Source organism: Herpailurus yagouaroundi, unplaced genomic scaffold (genome assembly GCF_014898765.1).
Source record: "Herpailurus yagouaroundi ecotype Mexico unplaced genomic scaffold, PumYag 199, whole genome shotgun sequence".
Lineage (NCBI taxonomy): Eukaryota > Metazoa > Chordata > Mammalia > Carnivora > Felidae > Herpailurus > Herpailurus yagouaroundi.
In genome coordinates this window covers 11,767,070-11,789,044 of record NW_024412430.1, presented here as the reverse complement: position 1 = coordinate 11,789,044, position 21,975 = coordinate 11,767,070, and the positions used below count along the sequence as shown (strand labels likewise).

Below are 21,975 nucleotides of genomic sequence, written 5' to 3'. Positions count from 1 at the left end.
TTTTTTTTTTTAATTTTTTTTTTTTCAACGTTTATTTATTTTTGGGACAGAGAGAGACAGAGCATGAACGGGGGAGGGGCAGAGAGAGAGGGAGACACAGAATCGGAAACAGGCTCCAGGCTCCGAGCCATCAGCCCAGAGCCTGACGCGGGGCTCGAACTCACAGACCGCGAGATCGTGACCTGGCTGAAGTCGGACGCTCAACCGACTGCGCCACCCAGGCGCCCCAAGAGCCCAAGTTCTTAGATACTGTGTTAGAGCACTTTTCACTGAAGGCAGGGGAGGGGGGAGTAAAGCTTTAGAGAAATTTGGGGAGATACTAGGGTTACCCGCCTCCTCCCTTCCCTCCCTTCTGCCCTCCTTTTCCGTGTGCCTTTCTCTCTGTAGTCTGCCTGCCTGCACTCTTGCCCTTGAGGAGCATTAATGAAAGAATCGAGGAAGAGGAAGAGGGTGTTATGGACCTTGATGAGATGATTTCAGTTGATTCGCTCCGGCAATGTTGAGGCAAACTGGGTAGGAGTGGAGGCATCCTACCTGACCAAGCCTCACTGGAGTCCTGGCATTGGGGGTGGGGCGCGTGGGGGAGGGGGCGGGGACCCAAATGCTTTAGTAACAAAGGCAGAAGGGAAGGACACAAGGTACTAAGAAGGTAAAACCGAGGACATGGAGTGAGCAAAGACAGGAAAGAGAGGAGAGATCTCGATGATGTGGAGTTTTGACTTGCGGGGGGGAGATTGTGGTGTAACTCATTGTTAACACCAGCAGACTGGGGGAGGGGAAGAGTGAATTTGTTCATCGAAAGGTGTGAAAAGTCCACGTGGGGACAATGCCTTGTAGGTGGTTACAGATTCCAGGCTCAAGGAGGGTCAGCCGTATCTGGGGACAGAAATGTGAGAGCCATCAGTACAGTGGTTGCAGTGAAAACCATGGCCGTGGATGCTGTTGCTTGGAGAAGGACTCTGAGGTGCAAGGGAAACCCACGGGGCAAACATCGCAAAATAATCTGTACAAATTTAATAAAACATCCTGACTCTGTCCATCCTGGATGCCTTTTTGAGCCTGAAGAAATCGTTGGCTCTCGCTGAACCTCAGTTTACTTGCTGATCAAGTTTGGTACGCCTCCTTTCTAAAGCCTCCTTCCGATCGGATATTCTGCCATTCTGACCCTTGGCACTGGTGCTCATGACTGCTTTGGGATAACAGGGCATTTAGCAATGGCCTGATTTTGTAAGGTCGCTAGGACCCGTAAGCCCTCGCAGTTCATGGAGCCCTCATCTGTCTGGCAATCAGAACGATGGTCCTGTCCACGTCCAGTCCACTGACCTTCTTGGAAGATCACTCAGAATACCATTAATGGGGCAGGTGTGAGGAATCCAAGGGTGTTTTTTGAGAGGCAGTAGGGGAGATTAAGAGCTCACCTCTGGGGGCGCCTGGGTGGCTCAGTCAGTTGAGCGCCCGACTTCAGCTCGGGTCATGGTCTCGCACCTTGTGAGTTCGAGCCCCCCATCGGGCTCACCGCTATCAGTGTGGAGTCCGCTTTGGATCCTCTGTCCCCCTTTCTCTCTGCCCCTCCTCTGCTCGCTGTCTATCAGAAAATAAGCATTAAAAAAACCCCACTCACCTCTGGGCTCCCATTCCTCTACCTGTACCGCTTAACCGGTTATGTCACCTCAGGCAACTTAGCCTCCTGAGAAGCTCTATAAAATGAGGATAATAATCCTAGAGGTGGTTTCGGGCCTGAACAGGGTGATACACAGTACTTATAAGGGTCCCTGGCATGCATGCCTTCACTAAATATGTTACTATTCTATGATGATGACAATGATAAAACCATTGGTGGAAAGCATCTTAAGAAATCAATCTTAGGGGCACCTGGCGGGATCAGTCGGTTAAGTGTCCGACTTTGGCTCAGGTCTTGATCTCGCAGTTCGTGGGTTCGAGCCCCGCGTCGGGCTCTGTGCTGACAGCTCAGAGCCTGGAGCCTGCTTCAGATTCTGTGTCTCCCTCTCTCTCTGCCCCTCCCCACTCATGCTCTGTCTCTCATTCTCAAAAATAAATAAACATGAAAAAAATTTTTAAAAAATTGATCTTAGACTTTTGGCTTTCAAAAGGAGAGAGAAAGAAAAATCTGTGCCATTTCCTAATAGGCGGGAACTTTCAGAGGGCTGAACCCCACGGGTGGTAAAAAATACACTTCCTGTTAACAAACGGACTTGCGTTCGGTTTAGAAATTAGCTGGTGTAAAACTGGAGGAATCTGAGCACCCCTGCCCTTAATACTTGTTCTTTTTGCTACGTTTACTTGTCCTGTTACCCTTAAAGGACTGTGGGTACAAAGAAAAGAATAAATCATAGACGTCCATCTGTGTCAGAGAGGTTAAGGGACTCTTGGCTACACATTGGTCACCTTCTAAAGCCAAAAAAAAAAAAAAAAAAAAAAAAAAAGTGGCCCTGAATCATTTTGCTTCTCAGCCTCTAAGTCTGGCTTCCAGCTTCTTTGGGACATTTGACCTGCTCCTCAGAACATGCCTACGGATGTCAGCCACCTGGAGGGAAAGACACATCTAGAGGAATGGTGACTCCTGCAAACTTCTCGAACCTTTCTGCAGTTCCTTGCCCTGTACTTCTGTCTGCTTGTTTTGTCCGAAAGAGGCTGTGTTCAACCTGTTTGTCGGGCATCGCCAAATATGCGTCCCTGCGCAGCTCATTATATGCCAGGAAGGACAGTAGCATGACCGCAGTAATTCAAAACAGGGTTTAAAATGAATAAATAAGAATAAGCCACTGGGATTAGTCGCCATTGAAAAGTTGAGAGCGACCAGGGAGGGTAGCCGCAGCCTCTGGGGATTAACAAATGGCTTGCTGTAGGAAATAGTATTCACTGATCCGCCCGCATTTTTACTTTTTAACTTACTGACGGCCTTTCTACCGCCCTGGGATCTGTCTCTCCTCAGACCCAGTAAAAGTCTTAGAAAGGAGGTTTATTCTTATTTCTCCTTGTCAGAAACTGTCAACCTGACCGATGATGAACCTTTCCACTCATACTTTTTTAAACCACAGAAAACGTCTTTTTCTAAAAATGACGACAATCTCAGGGAAGAAGCCAGAGAGAGAATTTTCTTGCACAGAACCAAACTAAAAGGCGACAAAAAATAAATAAATAAATAAAAGGGAGCCTTCTGGTGAGAGGGGTGGAAAAGTGGGGAGGACCACTTCGGGATCATGGCACTGAGGATTGTAATAGAGAGGAACCCGTTGGTACAGGGCTTTTACTGTTTGTAAGGCCTAGTATAGACCTCATGCCTTTGATCCTTATGAAGAGGTTGCGTCCCACTTCATAGATGAGACAAGTGAGGCCCAGAGAGGTTGACAAACTTGCCCAAGGTCGTAGAACTACAAGTATAGTAGTCTGACTCCAGATTTGGCCCTTTTTCCCTGCGGTCGCGCTATGTACTGATTTGTCGAGCCTTTCTGGAGGCTTCTGAGACACGCAACTGGAAGGCCCAAGTACGTAAACCCAACTAGATTTGTAGCCTTTGCGTGTTTTGCAGCGAACTTTATACACGATCCATAAAGCCTTGAATTATTGTTTCCTTCTTGCCAGATGGATCACTCCTGCGAGTGAAAGCTAGCAGACAGGCAGAGAGAAGCGTATAGCCACAGAAAGGTATACCCGTGCTGGCCTTGGCTTACAGTCTAGAAGTCTGGCCAAAGTGAAGGCACCAAAAAATGGATGCTGCCTAAAACACATAAAACCAATGAGGGACAAGTGAAGTCAACTACTTTTTCTCTTCTGTTGCAAGACTTAAGGCGGTAGAGTGTGGGGGCTGGATGGCTCTTTGTAATATCTTCCTTGATGTTCTCCTTTGGGCAAACTGAACAAAATAACTACAATTCACATTTACTTCTTTACTTGAACTTTGCTGAGGGTCTAGTCTAGGAGGCTTCTTCCATTAGGGCTTTGAGGCCCCTTTATTTTTTTATTTTTTTTTATTTTTTTTTTAACGTTTATTCATTTTTGAGACAGAGAGAGACAGAGCATGAATGGGGGAAGGTCAGAGAGAGGGAGACACAGAATCTGAAACAGGCTCCAGGCTCTGAGCCGTCAGCACAGAGCCCGACGTGGGGCTTGAACTCACAGACCGTGAGATCATGACCTGAGCCGAAGTCGGCCGCCCAACCGACTGAGCCACCCAGGCGCCCCGAGGCCCCTTTATACCATTTGGCCCGTGTGCATATGATGGGCCTTGCTCTGTGTGAGTGTTCTGATGGCTTTCAGTGGTTATGAAAAATAAAACGCAAGAGTGGTTTTAATGTCCATTGGTAAACTTCTGCTCTGATTTTCTTTTTAAATTTTTTTAATGTTTATTTTTCTTTGAGAGAGAGAGAGACAGAGCACGATCGGGGAAAGGGCAGAGAAAGAGGGAGACACAGAATCCGAAGCAAGCTCCAGGCTCTGAGCTGTGAGCACAGAGCCGGACACGGGGCTCGAACCCATGAACCTCAAGGTCATGACCTGAGTTGAAGTCGGATGCTTAACCAACTGAGCCACCCAGGTGCCCTGACTGCTCTGATTTTCTAATATTTGCTGTCACTTTAAAGTTTTTTTTTTTTAAGTTTATTTATTTATTTTTGAGAGAAAGAGAGAGAGAGAGAGTGAACAGGGGAGGGTCAGGGAGAGAGGGAAAGAGAGAGGATGCCAAGCAGGCTGGAACTCATGAGCCACTAGATCATGACCTGGGCCAAAATCAAGAGCCAGCCGCTTAACCGACTGAGCCACCCAAGCGCCCCTTACCGGAAAGTTTTAGGGATTAGGTGAAGCAACCTTGAGGGTAAACACTGTAGAGCATATCTATACTTAGCATACTCTCAGTAATTAGAGATGGAATGGTTGATCAGTTTCTGATGTCATCTTGTGTTTATTTTTCTTTCATAAGGATAACTAAATAAGTTCCTTGTGGTCAAAATCATGTCCTTAAATACAGTTCTCATTCTTGCCATATATGAGGACAGCCCCTGGCGATTTCCTGGACTCCGGTTACTTTGACCATTCTATCTCCTGAATTCAGCTGGGGGTGGGGGGGGTATCACAGAGCTGACTTTGAACAAATACACAGTTGAGAAAGTCCAAGGCTATGAAATGGGCTTCGTTTCCTCCTCCCTGCTTTCTTAGAAGTGACCAGCTTTGAGGGCACTGTGGGAACAGGACCACGGAGAGGCAGCGGTTGTGTTGGTGATCCATAACCAGCTTCAGACAAGTATCCAGTGCTTACGTGAGGCTGCTGGTGTTTATGACCCCAGTGAAACGTAGCTTGAGGAGTGAGTGTATGTGTGTGTGTTGGGGTGGGGGGGGGGCGGTGCATGTGTGTCTTTGTCCATCCTTCCGGCTGGCAAGGCCGGCTAGCTGTTCTTAGGCTGATACTGTTGTGTGTCAGAGAGATTTGGAAGAGATTCTAGTGTAAACTCGTGATTAGTGTGTGAACAGAATATCTTCCTTTCAATTGAAATACATTCTTACTCTCCTCCACCCTCCACTTACATTTCAGCTTCCCATTGTCTTCCTCTGCATCGGTAACATTTTGAGGTCGATGATTCCTGATTCCTTATACGGTACAGTGTATACATTTCAAGTATTGAGTTTAATGAATTTTCACATGTGTATATACCTCTGTAACCAGCACCCGTATCAGGAAATGGAACACTTCCTTGTGCCCCTCTCCGTCCGTTGTCCCAAAGGTAACAATATGTTGACCTTCTACCACTAGAGATGGATTTGGGCTGTTCTTGAACGTCATAAAAATGGAATCACAGAGGATTTGTTCCTTTGTGTTTGGTTTCTTCCGTGAGGTATCATCCTGTAACTCACTCATGTTGTTAAATAAATAATTCCATTGTATAACTATATTCACCCATTCAACCGTTTATGGACATGTGGGTTGTTGCCAGTTAGGTGCTTTTACAAATAATATTGCAAGGAACATTCGTGTACCTGTCTTTAGGAGACGTAAGCATGCATTTCTCTGGGGTATATACCCAGGAGTGGAGTTGCTCAACCACAGGGCATACATATATTTCCTTCTGGTAGACACTGCCAGCATTTTTCCTAAGTTGTTGAACTAGTGGACACTGCTGAGTTTCTATACTTTGAAAGTCAAGTTTTCCTCTGCAGTATTTTTTTTCTGGGTTGGTGATGCTAGTAACTGTGAGATGTTGAGATATTTGTCAGTCCATCTAAGAGTATACATATAGGGGCACCTGGGTGGCTCATTCAATTGAGCGTCCCACTCTTGACTTTGGCTCAGGCCATGATCTCATAGTTCGTGGGCTCGAGCCCCGCTTATGGCTCTGCACTGACCACAGAGCCTGCTTGGGATTCTCTCTCTCCCTTTGTCCCTCTCCCCAACTCACATGCACTTCCTCCCTCCCTTCCTCCTTCCCTGTCTCTCCCTCTCACCAAAAATAAAAAAATAATAAAAGTATGTACACACACACGTTTGTATTTTAAATTCATTCAGTATGGATCCAGAGGTAGGTATTTGCCTTGCCATATGCTTGGGGCTTAATAGTGAAAAGCTGCCCCTAGGAATTAAAAGGAAACTATCTGTGGGTTTAAGAACATACAATATTAATCACAATAAAATTTAACTATTGAATAGAAATCTGCTTTTATGACTCAGGAGTGAGCATGAATATCAGCTATCTATGTGTAGTATTTAATTCATACCAGAGTGAAACCAGAAGGATGAATTGACTCAGGGACAGTCTCCTGAATCCTGCCTCTGGCATTGTTCATTTGCAGCGGGCTGAATTGCATTTTATGGCGGCTGTTTTCTCTCATTTATCCCTTTGAGAGGAAGCAGTAACTAAAGATATTAAACACTGCTTGGGGTCCTCAGCACTGAGCATTTTAATTCTATCAAGAGTGTATCAGCATATGATTGAAAAAGAATGGAAACTTAGGGCTTCAGTTTCTCAGTTCACCTAACTGTTAGTTCAGTAGATCAACCTGTGTGGTCTGGAGGGCACTTTAATAATAATGTCGATAAAAGAAAACAAATTGTCCAAATAAGTACTCAGAATCAGTGTAAAAAAGGGGTGCGTGGGTAGCTCAGTCAGTTGAGCATGTGACTTTGGCTCAGGTCATGATCTTGCAGCTCTTGAGTTCGAGCCCCGCTTCAGGCTGTATGCTCACAGCTCAGAGCCTGGAGCCTGCTTTGGATTCTGTGTCTCCCTCTCTCTCTGCTCCTCCCCCACTCATGCTCTGTCTCTCTCTCAAAAACAGATAAACGTTATCTTTTCTGTGTAGAAAAGGCTGGAGTTTCAAATAATAGAACTTTCAAATAATAGAACTTTCTTCCATTTCAATGGAGCTGTGCTAGGCCGTTCAGTCATTCATCATTCATTCACACAGGGATTCACAACTACTTCTTGAGTCCTACGTACTAGGCCCTGTTCTAGGTACTAGGCATACAGTGGGAAGTAAAGCGAAGGCCTTGTTTTTGTGGTTGTGGAGCTGATTTTCTCGAGGACAAGAGGCAAGAAAACTATATATGCAAATATGTCATTTGGTGCTCTAGAGGAAAATACAGACCACGTAAGGGGTATGGGAATGAGTGTAGGTTTGGTGTTGGGCACCGCTGTCGCTTTTTATAAGGGACGGTCAGGGAAAGCCTCTCAATGACATTTGTGCCGAGACCTGAAGGGATTGATGTCCTACTGGAAAGAAGAGTAAGCCAGGAGGAGTGGGGAGCCTGCCTAGTGGGCTGAAAGACAGTAAGGGACCTCTGCAGTTGGAGGAAAGGCAGTGAGGGGGGCATTATTTGGAGGCGGGGTCAGAGGGACAGCAGAGACCCACATCACATAGAGTTCTACAGACCGTTGTAAGGACATTGGCTTTTTCTCTGAATGAGAACTCACTGAAGGGTTCTCTTCAAGTCTTCCCTTGAGGATTACCTTGAACACTGGTTGGAGAACGGACTATAGAGACAGGGACGGGAACAAAGAAATGAGTAAAGATAGCTGGTAAGTGTATTCAGGCAGGAACCAAAGGGCACAGGTGTTTGATTTTGTGCACTTACCACCATCTCTTTGCTTTACTGGTAAAGATTATTGTACTCGTCCAGACAAGGATGAACACAGTGTTGGCACATTTGAGCCACGTTAGTAATACTTTAATAATACGCAAATTAGCAATATGCCTTGGCTCTTGGGAAGTTCTGTCGTTAATGCTTTATTCTATTTATCCAACAGCAGTGTCCTTCTGAAAGGTCTTCCTCTCATCTCTCCTGTGTTTATTTAATGTTGTACCATTCTTTGAGCCACTCACGCTCAAACTTGTCATCTGTGACGTCTCTCCATAGTCTCCAAACCCAGGGGGTCAGATACTGTTGTTACCTGCCTGTCTTTCAAACCCATATCCTGTTTCTGCTTGAATTCAACTTGAGTTTAGACCCTCCTTTTCATCTCACAGCTGGCCATCAGATTCCCCTTGTCCACTCCGTGGAAAGGGTAGCAAAAACAATGCAGGGTTTGAAGCCGCGTCTTGATTCAGATTGGGCCATCTTGGTTCTTCCACGTACCTCTTGGGCATTTTGCAATATTTGAACCTCAGTTGTCCCCCTACAGAATGAGCATAACAGTGTCTAATTGGTAGGATCGCAGTGAGGATTACGGGGGACTGTGGACTGTTGAGAGTGCCCGGCAGGTCCGAGGAGTGGATTCTTTCCGCTTCCATCCTTCCAGCTGGCTCCATCCTTCAGCTGCCTGGCAGGGCCCAAAGCGTAGGTCTCATGGTCTTTCCTCTTGCCAGAAACCTTTCGTGGTTTCCTTTTGCCTCACAGGTTAAATATGGGCCCTTTGGCCTGGCATTCAGAGCCCCAGTTCTCTCCCCATGACTTCCGTTTCCAACTTTGCCCCCATTACGGTTCTTCTCCGTGTATTTCATGTAGAGCAAATTCACCATTTTTATTATCATGCTGTCACTTCTGTATGAGAACATCTTCACTCTGTTACCCTGTCTTGGGTCCTGTTGTCTTCACAGAGCTCACAATTGGAAATGGCTTGTCTCAGTCCTAAAACATCACTGCACTTGGAGGAGTCCGTGTGGTACCCCAGCTCTGGAGCCAGAAAAGCCAGATGCTTCTGTGTACTGTCATCCTGGGGATGTTGCCTAATTTCTGCATCTCGATTACCCTTGCAAAATGAGGACAATAATACCTCCTTGCTAGGGTTGTGGTGAGGACTAAGCAAGGGACTACGTGTGAAGCAGTTTGAATAGTGTCTGACACTTGGGAAGCTTAAATCAGTTTCTACACAATTACAGGCATGAATAGCCAACATTATTGTATCATTAGGACCTGTATTTTATAGGGAACTCAAAATAAAAGCATTTTGAGATACAGTGGAGAAAGAGGCATGGACTAGGAACCAGAAGACCTGGTTCTAGTACTGGTTCCCATTACGAAATGAGCTGTGTGATGGCTAGTATGTCACTTAGCCTCTCTGGACCTTACATTCTTCAGCCGCGGAAAGAGAAGGATGAACAAAAATCTCTAAGCTTCCTTTCAGTTCAGATAGCCACACGGATATCGGATAGCCACCTGCAGTTCAAATCGACCCAAACGGAACTCTTAATTTCCACCTTTTGAAACGCACTCCCTCGTCTCCGTAAATGAATGATACTACCATCTATCGGTGTAAGAAACCTGTGGGTTGCCTTTGAATTGTCTGTTCCTCTCATCACCTACATCTAATCTATCTGCCTGTCCTTTTGGTTCTACTTCCAAAACGGATCTTGGTTCCATCCCTCCGCTGCCTTTCTGCTTCCACTCTTGCCTTCTTTCAGCCTCGTTCCCACCGAGCCAAAGCGGTATTTAAAACCTCCACCAGATAATATCACTCTTCTACTTTAAAGTCCCCGGTGGCTTTTCACTGTACTTAGGATGAGATCCAAACTCTTGTATGTCCTCCCACCACTCTCCCTCTTGTGCTCCAGCTGCCGTTTTCTCTTTTCCTGCCAGCTCCCCAAACTCACGTCTGCCTTGGGCTTTGCTGCTTCCTGTGCTTAGAATATTCATCCCCCAGATGTGGACGCAACTTGTTTCTTGGATTTCGATCTCTGCTCTAATTGCCCCCCTGCCCGCTAGTGCCTTATCACACCATCCTGTGTTTGCCTGAGGTTTACCACTATCTGAAAATAGCTTATTTATCTCTCTCGGTCTTCGGGAGAAATGAAACGCCTTCATAGTAGGGCCTTTTTCCTAGCAGCGCATCGTACGTAGTAAGAATGCAAAATAAAAATACATGAAGGAATAAGTATAAGCCCATTTTTAAGGTGCTGTCACAGTTCATATTAAGCGGAGGATTGTGTTTGTAGTTTTCCAGTGTGAAAACTTTCCCTTCGTTTAATCTCTCCTACTGAATGAAGATGCCTGGGCACACATGCTTGTGCTAGAAATAGGACCGTGAAACAGTATAACGACACACTGGTTTCTTCCCCTGACCTAAATGGCTCTCAAATTTACCATTCTCTCCATCTCCTCTCCCATACTAACACCTTACTGCAAATACCATCTTCTGTGGCCTAGAGGACTGCCTCCCCTCCGGTCTTTTTCCTGTAGGTTCTAATCTCCCAACCATCCGGACTGCAGACAGCAGCCGGCCAGCTTTGCAGTCGTTGCCGTACCCTTGCTTGAAATTTGAAAGCCGAAGTTTCCCATTGTTCTCGGGATAAAGGCCAGAATCCGCCCTGGTCCGCTACGTCCTGTAAGCCGGCCCTCAGTCTCCACCGCAGCCCACGCTCCCTCCCTCCCCTCCTGGTTCCCGCCTGCCTCCAAGCTGGTACCGCTTCCTGGACGGGTTCACTACCCAGCACCCATGTTGTCTCCTTCGGAACTCAGGATATTGTCCCTTCCTCGGGGAAGCCCTCCCTGGTGAGGCCAAGCTCCACTCCCCCTCATGCAGCCCCCTATCATCCACGACGTCTCTTTCAGTGCTCCGGTTTTATAAGCGCACACTCGGGAATACGGTAGCCTCGTAAACACGCGTAGCCGCGAGCTCGCAGCTCAATAGCTAATTGCGGAAGAAACGTACTGAGTAGTCGCCCGGCCGGTCCTCGCCCCTCCCCCTAGGGCTGCGCTGAGGCTGTTACGCATTAAGCAGGCGCCGCGGGGAGAGGAATCTCACCGCGCCTGCGCGAAAGGGCGCGCATGCGCAAAAGAACGAGCCCGCTGACAGATTGGCGGCGGCAGCGGCGGCGGCGGCCCTGGCCCTGGACTGCGGGGAATGGGAGTCCTAGGTCTCTGAGCGCCGCCCCCGCCTCCCTGCCCCCGACATGGCTCAGGAGAAGATGGAGCTAGACCTGGAGCTGCCTCCGGGTACTGGCGGGAGCCCGGCGGAGGGCGGCGGCGCTAGCGCCGGCGGGGGCCTCAGGAGGTCTAACAGCGCCCCCCTGATCCACGGCCTCAGTGACACTTCGCCGGTGTTCCAGGCCGAGGCGCCGAGCGCCAGGCGGAACAGCACAACGTTCCCGAACCGCCACGGCCTGCTGCTGCCGGCCTCCCCCGTCCGCATGCACAGCAGCCGCTTGCACCAGATCAAACAGGAGGAAGGCATGGACTTGATCAACCGAGAGACGGTCCACGAGCGCGAGGTGCAGAACGCAATGCAGATAAGCCACTCCTGGGAGGAAAGTTTCAGCCTGAGTGACAACGATGTGGAGAAGTCCGCCTCCCCGAAGCGCATCGATTTCATTCCGGTGTCACCAGCACCCTCACCCACCCGGGGGATTGGGAAGCAGTGTTTCTCACCATCCTTGCAAAGTTTTGTGAGTAGCAATGGATTGCCTCCAAGTCCTATTCCCAGCCCAACGACTCGATTTACCACCCGGAGAAGCCAGAGTCCCATCAACTGCATTAGACCAAGCGTTCTTGGACCATTGAAAAGAAAATGTGAAATGGAAACTGAGTATCAGCCAAAGAGATTTTTCCAGGGCATCACCAACATGCTTTCTTCTGACGTTGCACAGCTGTCAGATCCCGGTGTGTGTGTATCTTCTGATACCCTTGATGGAAACAGTAGCAGCGCCGGATCTTCTTGTAACTCACCAGCGAAAGTCAGCACTACCACCGACTCTCCTGTGTCGCCTGCCCAAGCGGCCTCTCCATTTATTCCAGTAGATGAACTTTCATCTAAGTGATTCACCCACCCATCTGAGACTCGGGGTGTTTTTTTTTTTTGCAATGGAGAGAAAAATCAAGTTGGAGCAAGCACTGAACTTTGTCAATTAATTTGAGGCTCTTTCCTATCTGACCCTTTTCCTTTTTTTGGAATTTCCTGAAATGTTGTTATTCTAGAGAACTTTTATGTCAGGTTCCTGCGGGATGCCCTTGAATTCAGTGTAGTAATATTTTCAGACGTTTTCCCAATAAGTGTGTTGAAGCATACGTCTTTATGCTGCTAATATGTTTAAATACATATGTTATCCCTTGATTTTTTAAAATAATTGAGAGCTCTATTTATTTATGGGATTATTAAGTTCTGATGCAAATATAAATGTTGAATTAATCAGCATAGTAAACTGATGTTTTAGAATTCCATATTTCATGCCCACACTAATTTTTAATATTACTTTTCAGTGATTGCTGATTTCTATTTGAAGAATAACTTCCGTATTTACAGCAGTTTTTTAAAAAGAATGTTAGTTATAACACATCAACCCAGTGGTGTCTCTTTTACCCAGGAGTCCTTGGATATATAATTTTCTGGGTTCATAAGTGGCTGGGAGGGGAAATGATGAGCAAAATATAAAAGCTTGCAACAAGTCTTTTAAAATTATATAATAGTAAACATTTAAGAAAAGCATTTTCTAATGAAATTTTAATGGGAATTCTAATTAGTCATGCAAATATCGCTACAGAAAAGTTAAAAAAAAAATTTTTTTTTTTTTTTTTAGACCAGAAAGTGCATTCTCTCGGGTATAATCCTGAAGTGACACGGGCCAGTGCCTTGCAGTCTCAGCCCACTGTACATAGGCTGAGACCAGGTTCTTTTACCACTGCAAACTTAAAAGTTTTTCAAACATAGAAAATGTGGGAAGCTCTGTTGGACTTCACCAGGGCCCCCAGGCAGATAAAAGTCTCTCGTTGATTGACACGCTTTAAAATATCCAATTGTGCCTCAGTGAAAATCCTTGCCACCAAGGAGCCAGAGCAACTTTTGGCCACCTTTCTGTCCTGCCCATCTGTCACCTTCCGGGTTTTCCCTGGCTCAGGAGGGAAGCAGCTGTTTCCTTGCCAACAGGTCCTTCCCCCCCCCCCCACCTCCCAACGAACTAGGGCATCATCGGTTAGACAGAGGTACAGTGTAACTTGGATTTCTGACAGTGAGCAACCACAGAAGTGTGGAGTCATGTCAGGAACCTCTAGTTAAAGCTGTAGCTGGAGTCGACTGCCTTGGGATTGCCGATTGATTGAGGGTCGGTGACGTGCAAGAGAAAAATCAGTGGAGGGTCACGTAGGTAAATCATTGCTTAACTTAGGTGTCGTTTAGGTAGAGTTCTGAAATGTTCTTTTCCTTGCCTTGTTACAACTAAGACAAAATACGGAAATATTTAATAACAAACGTTTCTATATTATACTTCCTATATCTTCCTTTACTGGATAGAAAGAATGGCAGCAAAAGGAGAAGGGGAAAAAATAAAAGAGAGACCAATACAAAAAGCTCCGACTTAATCTTTAAGTTCACTGCTTACAGAGACTTTTAACGATTGTGTGGAATTTTTACAGCTATGAGAATAAATGGAACTGGTCAGCTTTTGAAAGTTGCCTTAAGAATTCAGTGAAATTATGTCAAGGGTAAGATTGTTTATATAGGCTTAAAATTCTCTGTTCTGGGTAATGGTTCACATGCTTCAGTCTTGACCTTGTTCCTCAAATTCAAACCTATATATCCAGCTTCCTGTTGGGTACCTTAACCTGCTTCCAGAGGTACTTTAACCTCAGCATCCCCAGAACAAAATGTATCCTCTTCTCATTGAACCTGTTCTCGAATTACCTAAATTGATGTCCTCACTCTCTCATTTTCTAAACTAGAAACCATGAGAAGCATTTTTGACTTTCTCTTTTTCCTGTCACATCCAGCTTAATCACTTAAGTTCTGTTTACTGAAATGAATCTCCAGCCTCTCCTCTTCTCTCTTTCTTTTGCCTCTGAGCTTATGTTCCAGCCTAAGGTGGTCTCACCCATTTTCTCACCCTCCTTTGGACGCAGTCTCCACACGGCCTCTGAAGTGATCTTTGTCAAGTAGAAACCTTGCTTTGTTTTCACCTTCCTGCTTGAAAACTTCCTTTGCTTCCCCATTTCCCACAGTTTAGGGAATGCTTTCTCTAGCCTGGCATGTAATAAGGTCCTTCATGAACTGGCCATCCTGGAAAACCACTGTACAACTCTGCTTATCCTATCCCAATACACATCCTTCCTTCTCACTCTGCAAACACTAGACTACTTGATGGTCCTTAAATACGCCATGTACTTTCATGTGTTTGTGCCTTTGGATGGATTGTTCCTTCTCTTTAAAATGCCATTCCTATCCTTTTCAGCCAGGCAAATGCTTTGGTTCTTTTTATTGCCTGTTAATTTTAACTATGAAAGAATGTATACCTGCTGATTATAAAAATATTCAAACAATGCAGTTATCTGTGGAGTAAAAAAATGAAAGTCTGCCGTTTATTATGTAAAATTCATCTTCCCTTCCCCTAGGTAATTTCTGTTAATTCAGTATATATTGTACGAGGTGTTTTACTCCTCATTTGCACGTATATATGTGTATAAATTCAGGAAACCGACATGTCATTGACCTCTCTTTTCCCTTCTTTCCTCCCGTCTTCACCAAGTCTTAGCTGATTTTCTCTTCCAGAATCTGTGTGGACTGCCACCCTGACCTAGGCTTCCATCATTTTCCTCTTAGACTTCCCAAGTAGCCTCCTAATTCCCACTTGTCCCTACACCACTCACTCTGGTTGGCTATCCATTCGTTCTCCATACAGCAAGCAACTACAGTAATCCTTTTAAAATTGCACATGTGATCCTTCCATCCCCTAGCTTAAAGCTTTTCATTTGCTTCCTGGTGTACCAAATCGTATTGATTCTGGCCTAGGAGGCCCTAAGGGAACTGACCCTTGGTGCTCTGTCCCCTTGTTTTCTGTACCCGATTCTCACTGGCCTGCTTTCTTGTTAAAGACAGCATCTTCTCTGCTATTTTATGGTCCTTTTGCCAGATCGTTTTTTCTGAAAGTATAGGGAAACCTTTATTTCTCTAAGCTTATTTGTCTATATGGTTGGTAAATTTTAAATCAGATGTAGCTCTAAGAGTTTATAGAGACCATTTACATGACCACATTCTTGTTCGTAACGTTAGTCATTACTTTGTAAAATGTGAGGACTTAGCTCATGTAAGAATTATCCTTCAAAGAAACATTTTTAAGGTATTAGTATTGCTGTGCTATCAACTTTGTGCTCGAAGTCCCAAAGCACCTATCCACATTTAGTTAAAGTTCAGTTTTATGTAAGAAACGTCTGTGGTATGGTTCCCTTTATTATATTTGTGAAAAACAATGAAAATGGAAAAAATAATGAACGGTCACCAAATACACAGATGTTGGGTGTCCCAACCTATAAACGTACTTAAAAGATTGCTTATAATCAAGAATAATCTGTATCACGTTGCATTCCACTGATTCACATTTATTACATTAGGTCAACAGGTCACACTCCTACGGCAAGAGACCACTCTTAGATATTTGGCAGTAAGGTGGGAGAAAGTGTCAAGGCTTATAAGGGAAACAGAAATAGGGATTTTTTTTTTTTTTTTTTTTTTTTTTTTTTTTTTGTATAGCCATCTTTATGGAGGAGTAGGAAACGTTTGAAGACCCAAGAGAGAGGTGGGAGACGGGAATAGTTTCCAGAACAACAAACCAAGGAAGATGTAACTTCTATTTCCTGAGTAGCATCAGTGAATAGAAGAAGGGGTTGGCCTGAGAAAGGAGGTCTGAAGGCAGAAAGGAGAGCAGGAAGGCTGGGCAAAGATACCAGTACCTGCCGAATTGATTTGCTATTGCAGAAGTTTATGGGTGGGGAAGAAGGTGTCTGAGAAGTAGAAAGAACTTGTATCTGATTGCTTCTTGTTTTCCAGTTATCAAGTAGTCTAGGATATTCAGGGGCGGGCGGGAGTAGATTCAGAAGCTTGAGCAAAGGAAAGATTTAATGTTGCCTCTGTGAAATTCCATAAAGCAGTGACTTAAGGTCAAGAGGAAGGTTTATGAGGCCACATTGGATGGCTGGTTGCAGTTGGATGGCAGGTGCAGAAGAAATGGATTGGATTGACCTAGGTTTGGGCATTGGTTAAGTAGATCTGGGTTGAGTCCAGTGTTTGAAGCAACTAAAGCTTCTGCTAAAAGTGTAGCTGAATTGCTGGCCGGGGCCTTGAGGATGGTAAGAGAAGTCAGCAGTGGGTGATGGATGAGGCCCCTCTCTTCACGGCCTTGCTTACGATCAGCCGTGGCAGTGCACACAGAGAATCGGACCTCACTGCAGAACTCTCGCTTCAGCTTTGCCCGTATTTTTCACGGCTCATTTTGTTTTGTTAGAGAATCGATCCTAAATCAGCAAGGCTTGAGTTGCACTTACAAAAATAAATAAATAAACAATTTAAGTCACATTGCTCACTGTAGCCAGGCCAGCTCTTTATTCCTCCCCTAACTTGGCATCCAAGTAGAAAATTTTCTTAAAGGCTGAAATGACATATATATATATATACACACACACACACACACACACACACACACACACAAAATTGTATATAAGGTACTTGCTATGTGGCAGGCACTATTCTAGGTACTAAACAAATCTATTTACTCCTTATCACTATCATCTGAGATAGATGCTGTTATCCTCGTTTTACAAATGAGGAAGAGAGGTTAGTGCTCAGGTTTCAACGTTTATTTTATTTTTTTTGGGACAGAGAGAGACAGAGCATGAACGGGGGAGGGGCAGAGAGAGAGGGAGACACAGAACTGGAAACAGGCTCCAGGCTCTGAGCCATCAGCCCAGAGCCCGACGCGGGGCTCGAACTCACGGACCGCGAGATCGTGACCTGGCTGAAGTCGGACGCTTAACCGACTGCGCCACCCAGGCGCCCCGGTGCTCAGGTTTCTAAATGTGGGAGGTAGGCAGCGTATAGTCGCAGTTAAGAGCACAGGCTGTGGAGCCCAGTGGCGGTGGTGAGGATTAAATGGGTCCGTATATCTCAAGTGGAGCAGTGCTGGGCAGTTTCTTTAGAAGTGTCAGCTGTCATTATCCCCGTGGCTGTGGTGGTTGTCCTGATTGTCATCTAGAGAGGATGTGCCAAGGAAGCTTTTCTTGATCACCCTTGCGTGGTGAAACTCCTGCATTCACACCGGTAACAGTGTGCTCTCTATTCAGGGCATCCCATCCTTTTATGAGCTGAGTGTTTTCCGTGTTGGAGAGTCTTTCTCATAACCACCATGTTCCTTTGTAACTTTCACCGTTGAATTCAAGGCTGTGGCTCTGGAAAAGGCGGAACAAGCCTTCTCTCTCTTTTTTAGGCGATGGCCCTTCCTTGACGGATCAGAAACACTGATCCTCTGTAATTACCTTCTCTTGCTTCTGGATTTGAGAAATCTTGAGCAGTTTTTTCAGTGTATTCCCCACCCCTGAAGATTTTCGCAAGATTGTGATCCCTTCCTTCAGTACTCCTTGCCTTCCCCAGTGGGAAAATGGAAGATGGCCTGCTAACATGAGCCATTGCCTGTAATGATAATTAATAAGAATTAGCACTCATTTATTGAATGCTAAATTGAGCCCCTAGACACTATTTCCAGTGCTTTGTATGTATGTTTCATACATGAGATGAGAAAAACAAGTACATTTTCTCAAGCCTGTATTCTTTTGTTTTTTTCCTTTTGAATTTAGGGTTTTTTTGTTTTGTTTTGTTTTTTTTCTTACGTACAGAATTTTTCCTTACTTGAGATAAAGCACGTTTCCAGCTGGCTAGTGCTGTCCCTTGTATGTTGAGTCAAATGATATGTTGATGTAAAATGATGGCTTTAGACGTTGTTACATAGTAGAGGATGCTCTGAGAATTGTTTTTTTTAGTAATAGTTAAAAGTAAATTAGTATAGAAAGAAATTAGGATTTGCATATTTCTTAACTGATTTGCTATTTGAAATAGGAAACCCCCAACCAAAATAAATTTTAGACTGTTTCCTTAAACACACACACACACACATTTGTATATACACTCTCTCTTATATATATATATATGCTTTGTTATATCTGAATTATACAGTATCTTTGGTTGTCCTTAGATTGTCATTCCTAGGTCAACAAAAAAAAAACAACATTTAGATGCCCCCCCCCCAAATTAGCCCTGTAGGTTAGAAATGTGTATTTTTTTCCTTTTGTAAATTGAAATATAATTAACATACAGTGCTATAGTAGTTTCAGGGACACAATATAATGATTCAACCATTCTATATATTAGTGCTCTTCGACATTAGCGTGCTCTTAATCCCTTTTACCTGTTTAACCCATTCCCCACCCACCGCCTTCCTGGGAGCCACCAGTTTGTTCTTTGTGTTTAAGAGTCTGGTTTTTGTGTTGGTTTCTTTGTGTGTTTTCTTTCTTAAATAACACATAGGAGTGAAATCATATGTTATTTGTCTCTGGCTTATTTCACTTAGTCTTATACCTTCTACGACCATCCATGTTGTTGCAAATGCAAGATCTCCTTCATTTTTATGGCGGAGTAATATTCCGTTGTACATACCACATCGCCCTCACCCGTTCTTCTGTCGACGGATACTTGAGGTGTTTCCACCTCTTGACTTTTGTAAATAATGCGGCAATAAACACGGGGGTACGTATATTCTTTTGAATTCGTGTTTTTGTTTTCTTGGGGCAGCTACACAGTAGGGGAAACCCTGGATTATAATTCTCATTTAAAATTTTTGAGGAACTTCCATACTGTTTTCCACAGTGACTGCGCCAGTTTGCATTCCAGCAACAGCGCTCATGGGTTCCTGTTTCTCCACATCCTCACCGACGTGATTTCTTGTCTTTTTGAGTGGAGCCATTCTGTTGAGGCGATACCTCCTCATGGTGTTGGTTTACTCTTCCCTGATAATTAGTGATGTTGAGCATCTTTTCACGTGTCTGTTGGCCATCTCTATGTCAGCTTGGGGAAGATATCTATTCAGGTCCTTTGCCCATTTTTAAATCCGATTGTATGTTATTTTGGTGTCGCGTTGTATGAGTTCTTTATATATTTTGGATATTAACCCTTACCAGATACATCATTTGCAAACCACAAAACTCCCAGAAGGCCCCATAGGCAGTGATCTCTTTGACATGGGCCATAGGAACATTTTTATGTGTCTCCTCAGGCAAGAGAAACAAAAGCAAAAATAAACTCTCAGGACCATACCAAAATAAAAAGCTTTTTGCACAGCAAAGGAAGCTGTCAACAAAATGACAAGGCAACCTACTGAATGGGGGAAAATGTATCTTTTTTTAGAGGAAAAGTAAGCAGGATTCAAAGGAGGATCCAAAACCTTTTATTGCCTAATAACATGCTTGCCTTCTTTCTCTACAAGAATCCTCCCCAGAGGGCAGACATTTAAATTCAGAACAATTGAGCAATCTCTGAGAAACTTTATTCTTTTTTTTTAACTTCACCTCATAGAAAATCAGTGCTGAATGAAAGGACCCCAAAAGGAAAACTTGCCTTTCAATACATTTTCGAATTTGTGCTTAGACTTCACATTTCGTGGTGACATGTCCCTACGTTAGACATTTTGAATTTTTTTAACGCTTATTCATTTTTGAGAGAGAGACAAAGCATGATCGGGGGAGGGGCAGAAAGAGAGGGAGAGACAGAATCCGAAGCAGGCTCCAGGCTCTGAGCTGCCAGCACAGAGCCCCAGGTGGGGCTCGAACTCACAAACCGTGAGATCGTGACCTGAGCTTAAGTCAGATGCTTAACCCACTGAGCCACCCAGGCGCCCCTCTTTATTTTTTTTAATGTTTATTTATTTTTGAGAGAGAGAGAGAGATTGAGAGCCAGGGAGGTGCAGACAGAAAGAGATGTAAAATCCAAAGCAGGCTGCAGCCTCTGAGCTGTCAGCATAGAGCCCCATGCGGGGCTTGAACTCAAACCATGAGATCATGACCTGAGCCGAGGTCGGATGCTTAGCCAAGTGAGCCACCCAGGCGCCCCTAAACATTTTGAAATAAACCATTGAAAGGCATAGTTTGTTCTAAAGGATTAGTTGTCATTTTAGAAGTTCAGCAAATCTTTTTTTTTTTTTTTTTAATGTTTATTTACGTTTGAGAGAGAGAAAGAGCATGCTTGTGCGAGCAGGGGATGGGACAGAGAGAGACAGAGACAGAATCCAAAGCAGGCTCCAGGCTCTGAGCTGTCAGCACAGAGCCCGATGTGGGGCTCGAACTCAGGAACAGTGAGTTCATGGCCCGAGCTGGAGTTGGATGCTCCACCGACCAAGCCACTTGGGTGTCCCAGAAGTTCAACAAATCTCTGAAAACACTTCAGAAGTGACTTTTGGTCCTATAGCTTGATTGTGAAGATAATTTTGTAACAGAGAATATAGACAGATAACATCAAATACTCAAGTTTTGTGTATGTCCAGCCTAACGCACACAGCACATGCACACATTCACGTGTTTGGAAGCACACACACCTGACCTACTTCATGACCCTTGATCTGTGTGCCTGGAGCCATATTTAGCTTTCTTCCCATTTTAGATTACCTCTAGTTTCCCCCTCCTATTTCCAAGTGCTACCCTACAAGAGAAGTAACCTCTCTGTGCCTGAAATCAAGTTCTCTTTTATGGACGTCTGCAAGAAGTGCTTAGGGAGATGGAAAATCCCTCCTTAACAAAAAACCTAGGACTGAAACCAGAAAACAGAGAACCTCATTGCGTTTATGGACCTGCGAAAGTTCGGCTCTGTATCAGTGCCAGGGATGTTCTGGGTTGTTTCCAGTTGCCTACAATGGTCTTCCAAGCCAAACTAACGTCTAGGGCTTGGCTCACAAAGGCATGTTGTGAAAGAAGACGATTGAGAAAGATCTTTTGTGCCTTCTGAAAGTAGAGTGGTTGGTTGAGGTAACCATTCCTGTGATTCAGGCGGTCCCTCCCCCTCGCTTTTAGGAGAAGGAACAGTTTTGCTGTTGGAGTGCCGGGAGGATGACGGGAATTCTAGAATGCCAGATGGCCATTGAGCGTTGGTATCTTCCGAACGGGAAATCTTCCGAACGGGAAATCTTCCGAACGGGAAAACGGGATATTTGGGAGGGAGTGCGAGTGAAAGATGGTGGGTGGGTCGGGTATTTCTGTTGGCACAGAAGTGCTCCAAGTGAGCCCTCTCTTGGACTCTTGCGAGCTCCTTGTTGACTGGAGAGCGACCTTCACGGTGGTTTTCTTTGTGGACCTTTGTTGAGTCTTTTCTCCACTCCTTGGGGGATTTGGAGTTGAATCAGGATCTGGTTTATGAATTTTTTGGAGCGTCTTTCTTGAATGTTCTCTTCTTTTGAGTCTTCTGGGGGAAAAAAAAAAAACAACAGTAAATGCTAATAATAAGAATGATCCTTGTCAGGTTTCTTTGAGTCAAGAATTACAGTTCTTGGGGCTCCTGGGTGGCTCGGTCGGTTACGCGTCCAACTTTGGCTCAGGTCATGATCTCGCGGTTCGTGGGTTCGAGCCCCGCATCGGGCTCTGTGCTGATAGCTTGGAACCCGGAGCCTGCTTCGGATTCTGTGTCTCCCTCTCTCCCTCTCTCTCGGCCCCTCCCCCGCTCTCTCCCTCTCTCTCGGCCCCTCCCCCACTCACACTCTGTCTCTCTCTTAAAAATAAACAAACATTAAAAAAAAAAAAAGAATTCC

The 21,975-nt window shown here is 45.0% G+C and overlaps 1 protein-coding gene across 1 annotated transcript; it reads left to right on the top strand.

Annotated features, from left to right (window-relative positions):
- The first annotated feature begins 11,207 nt into the window (after positions 1 to 11,207).
- Positions 11,208 to 14,683, top strand: PABIR1 (PP2A Aalpha (PPP2R1A) and B55A (PPP2R2A) interacting phosphatase regulator 1). Its single transcript, XM_040449411.1, has one exon. It carries the CDS (start codon positions 11,332 to 11,334, stop codon positions 12,193 to 12,195), a length of 864 nt encoding a protein of 287 aa, XP_040305345.1. The 5' UTR covers positions 11,208 to 11,331; the 3' UTR covers positions 12,196 to 14,683.
- The last annotated feature ends 7,292 nt before the right edge of the window (positions 14,684 to 21,975 follow it).

What these genes read in the sequence shown, in the direction of transcription:
- PABIR1 (XM_040449411.1), top strand. Translation starts at nt 11,332, where the DNA reads ATGGCTCAGGAGAAGATGGAGCTAGACCTGGAGCTGCCTCCGGGTACT.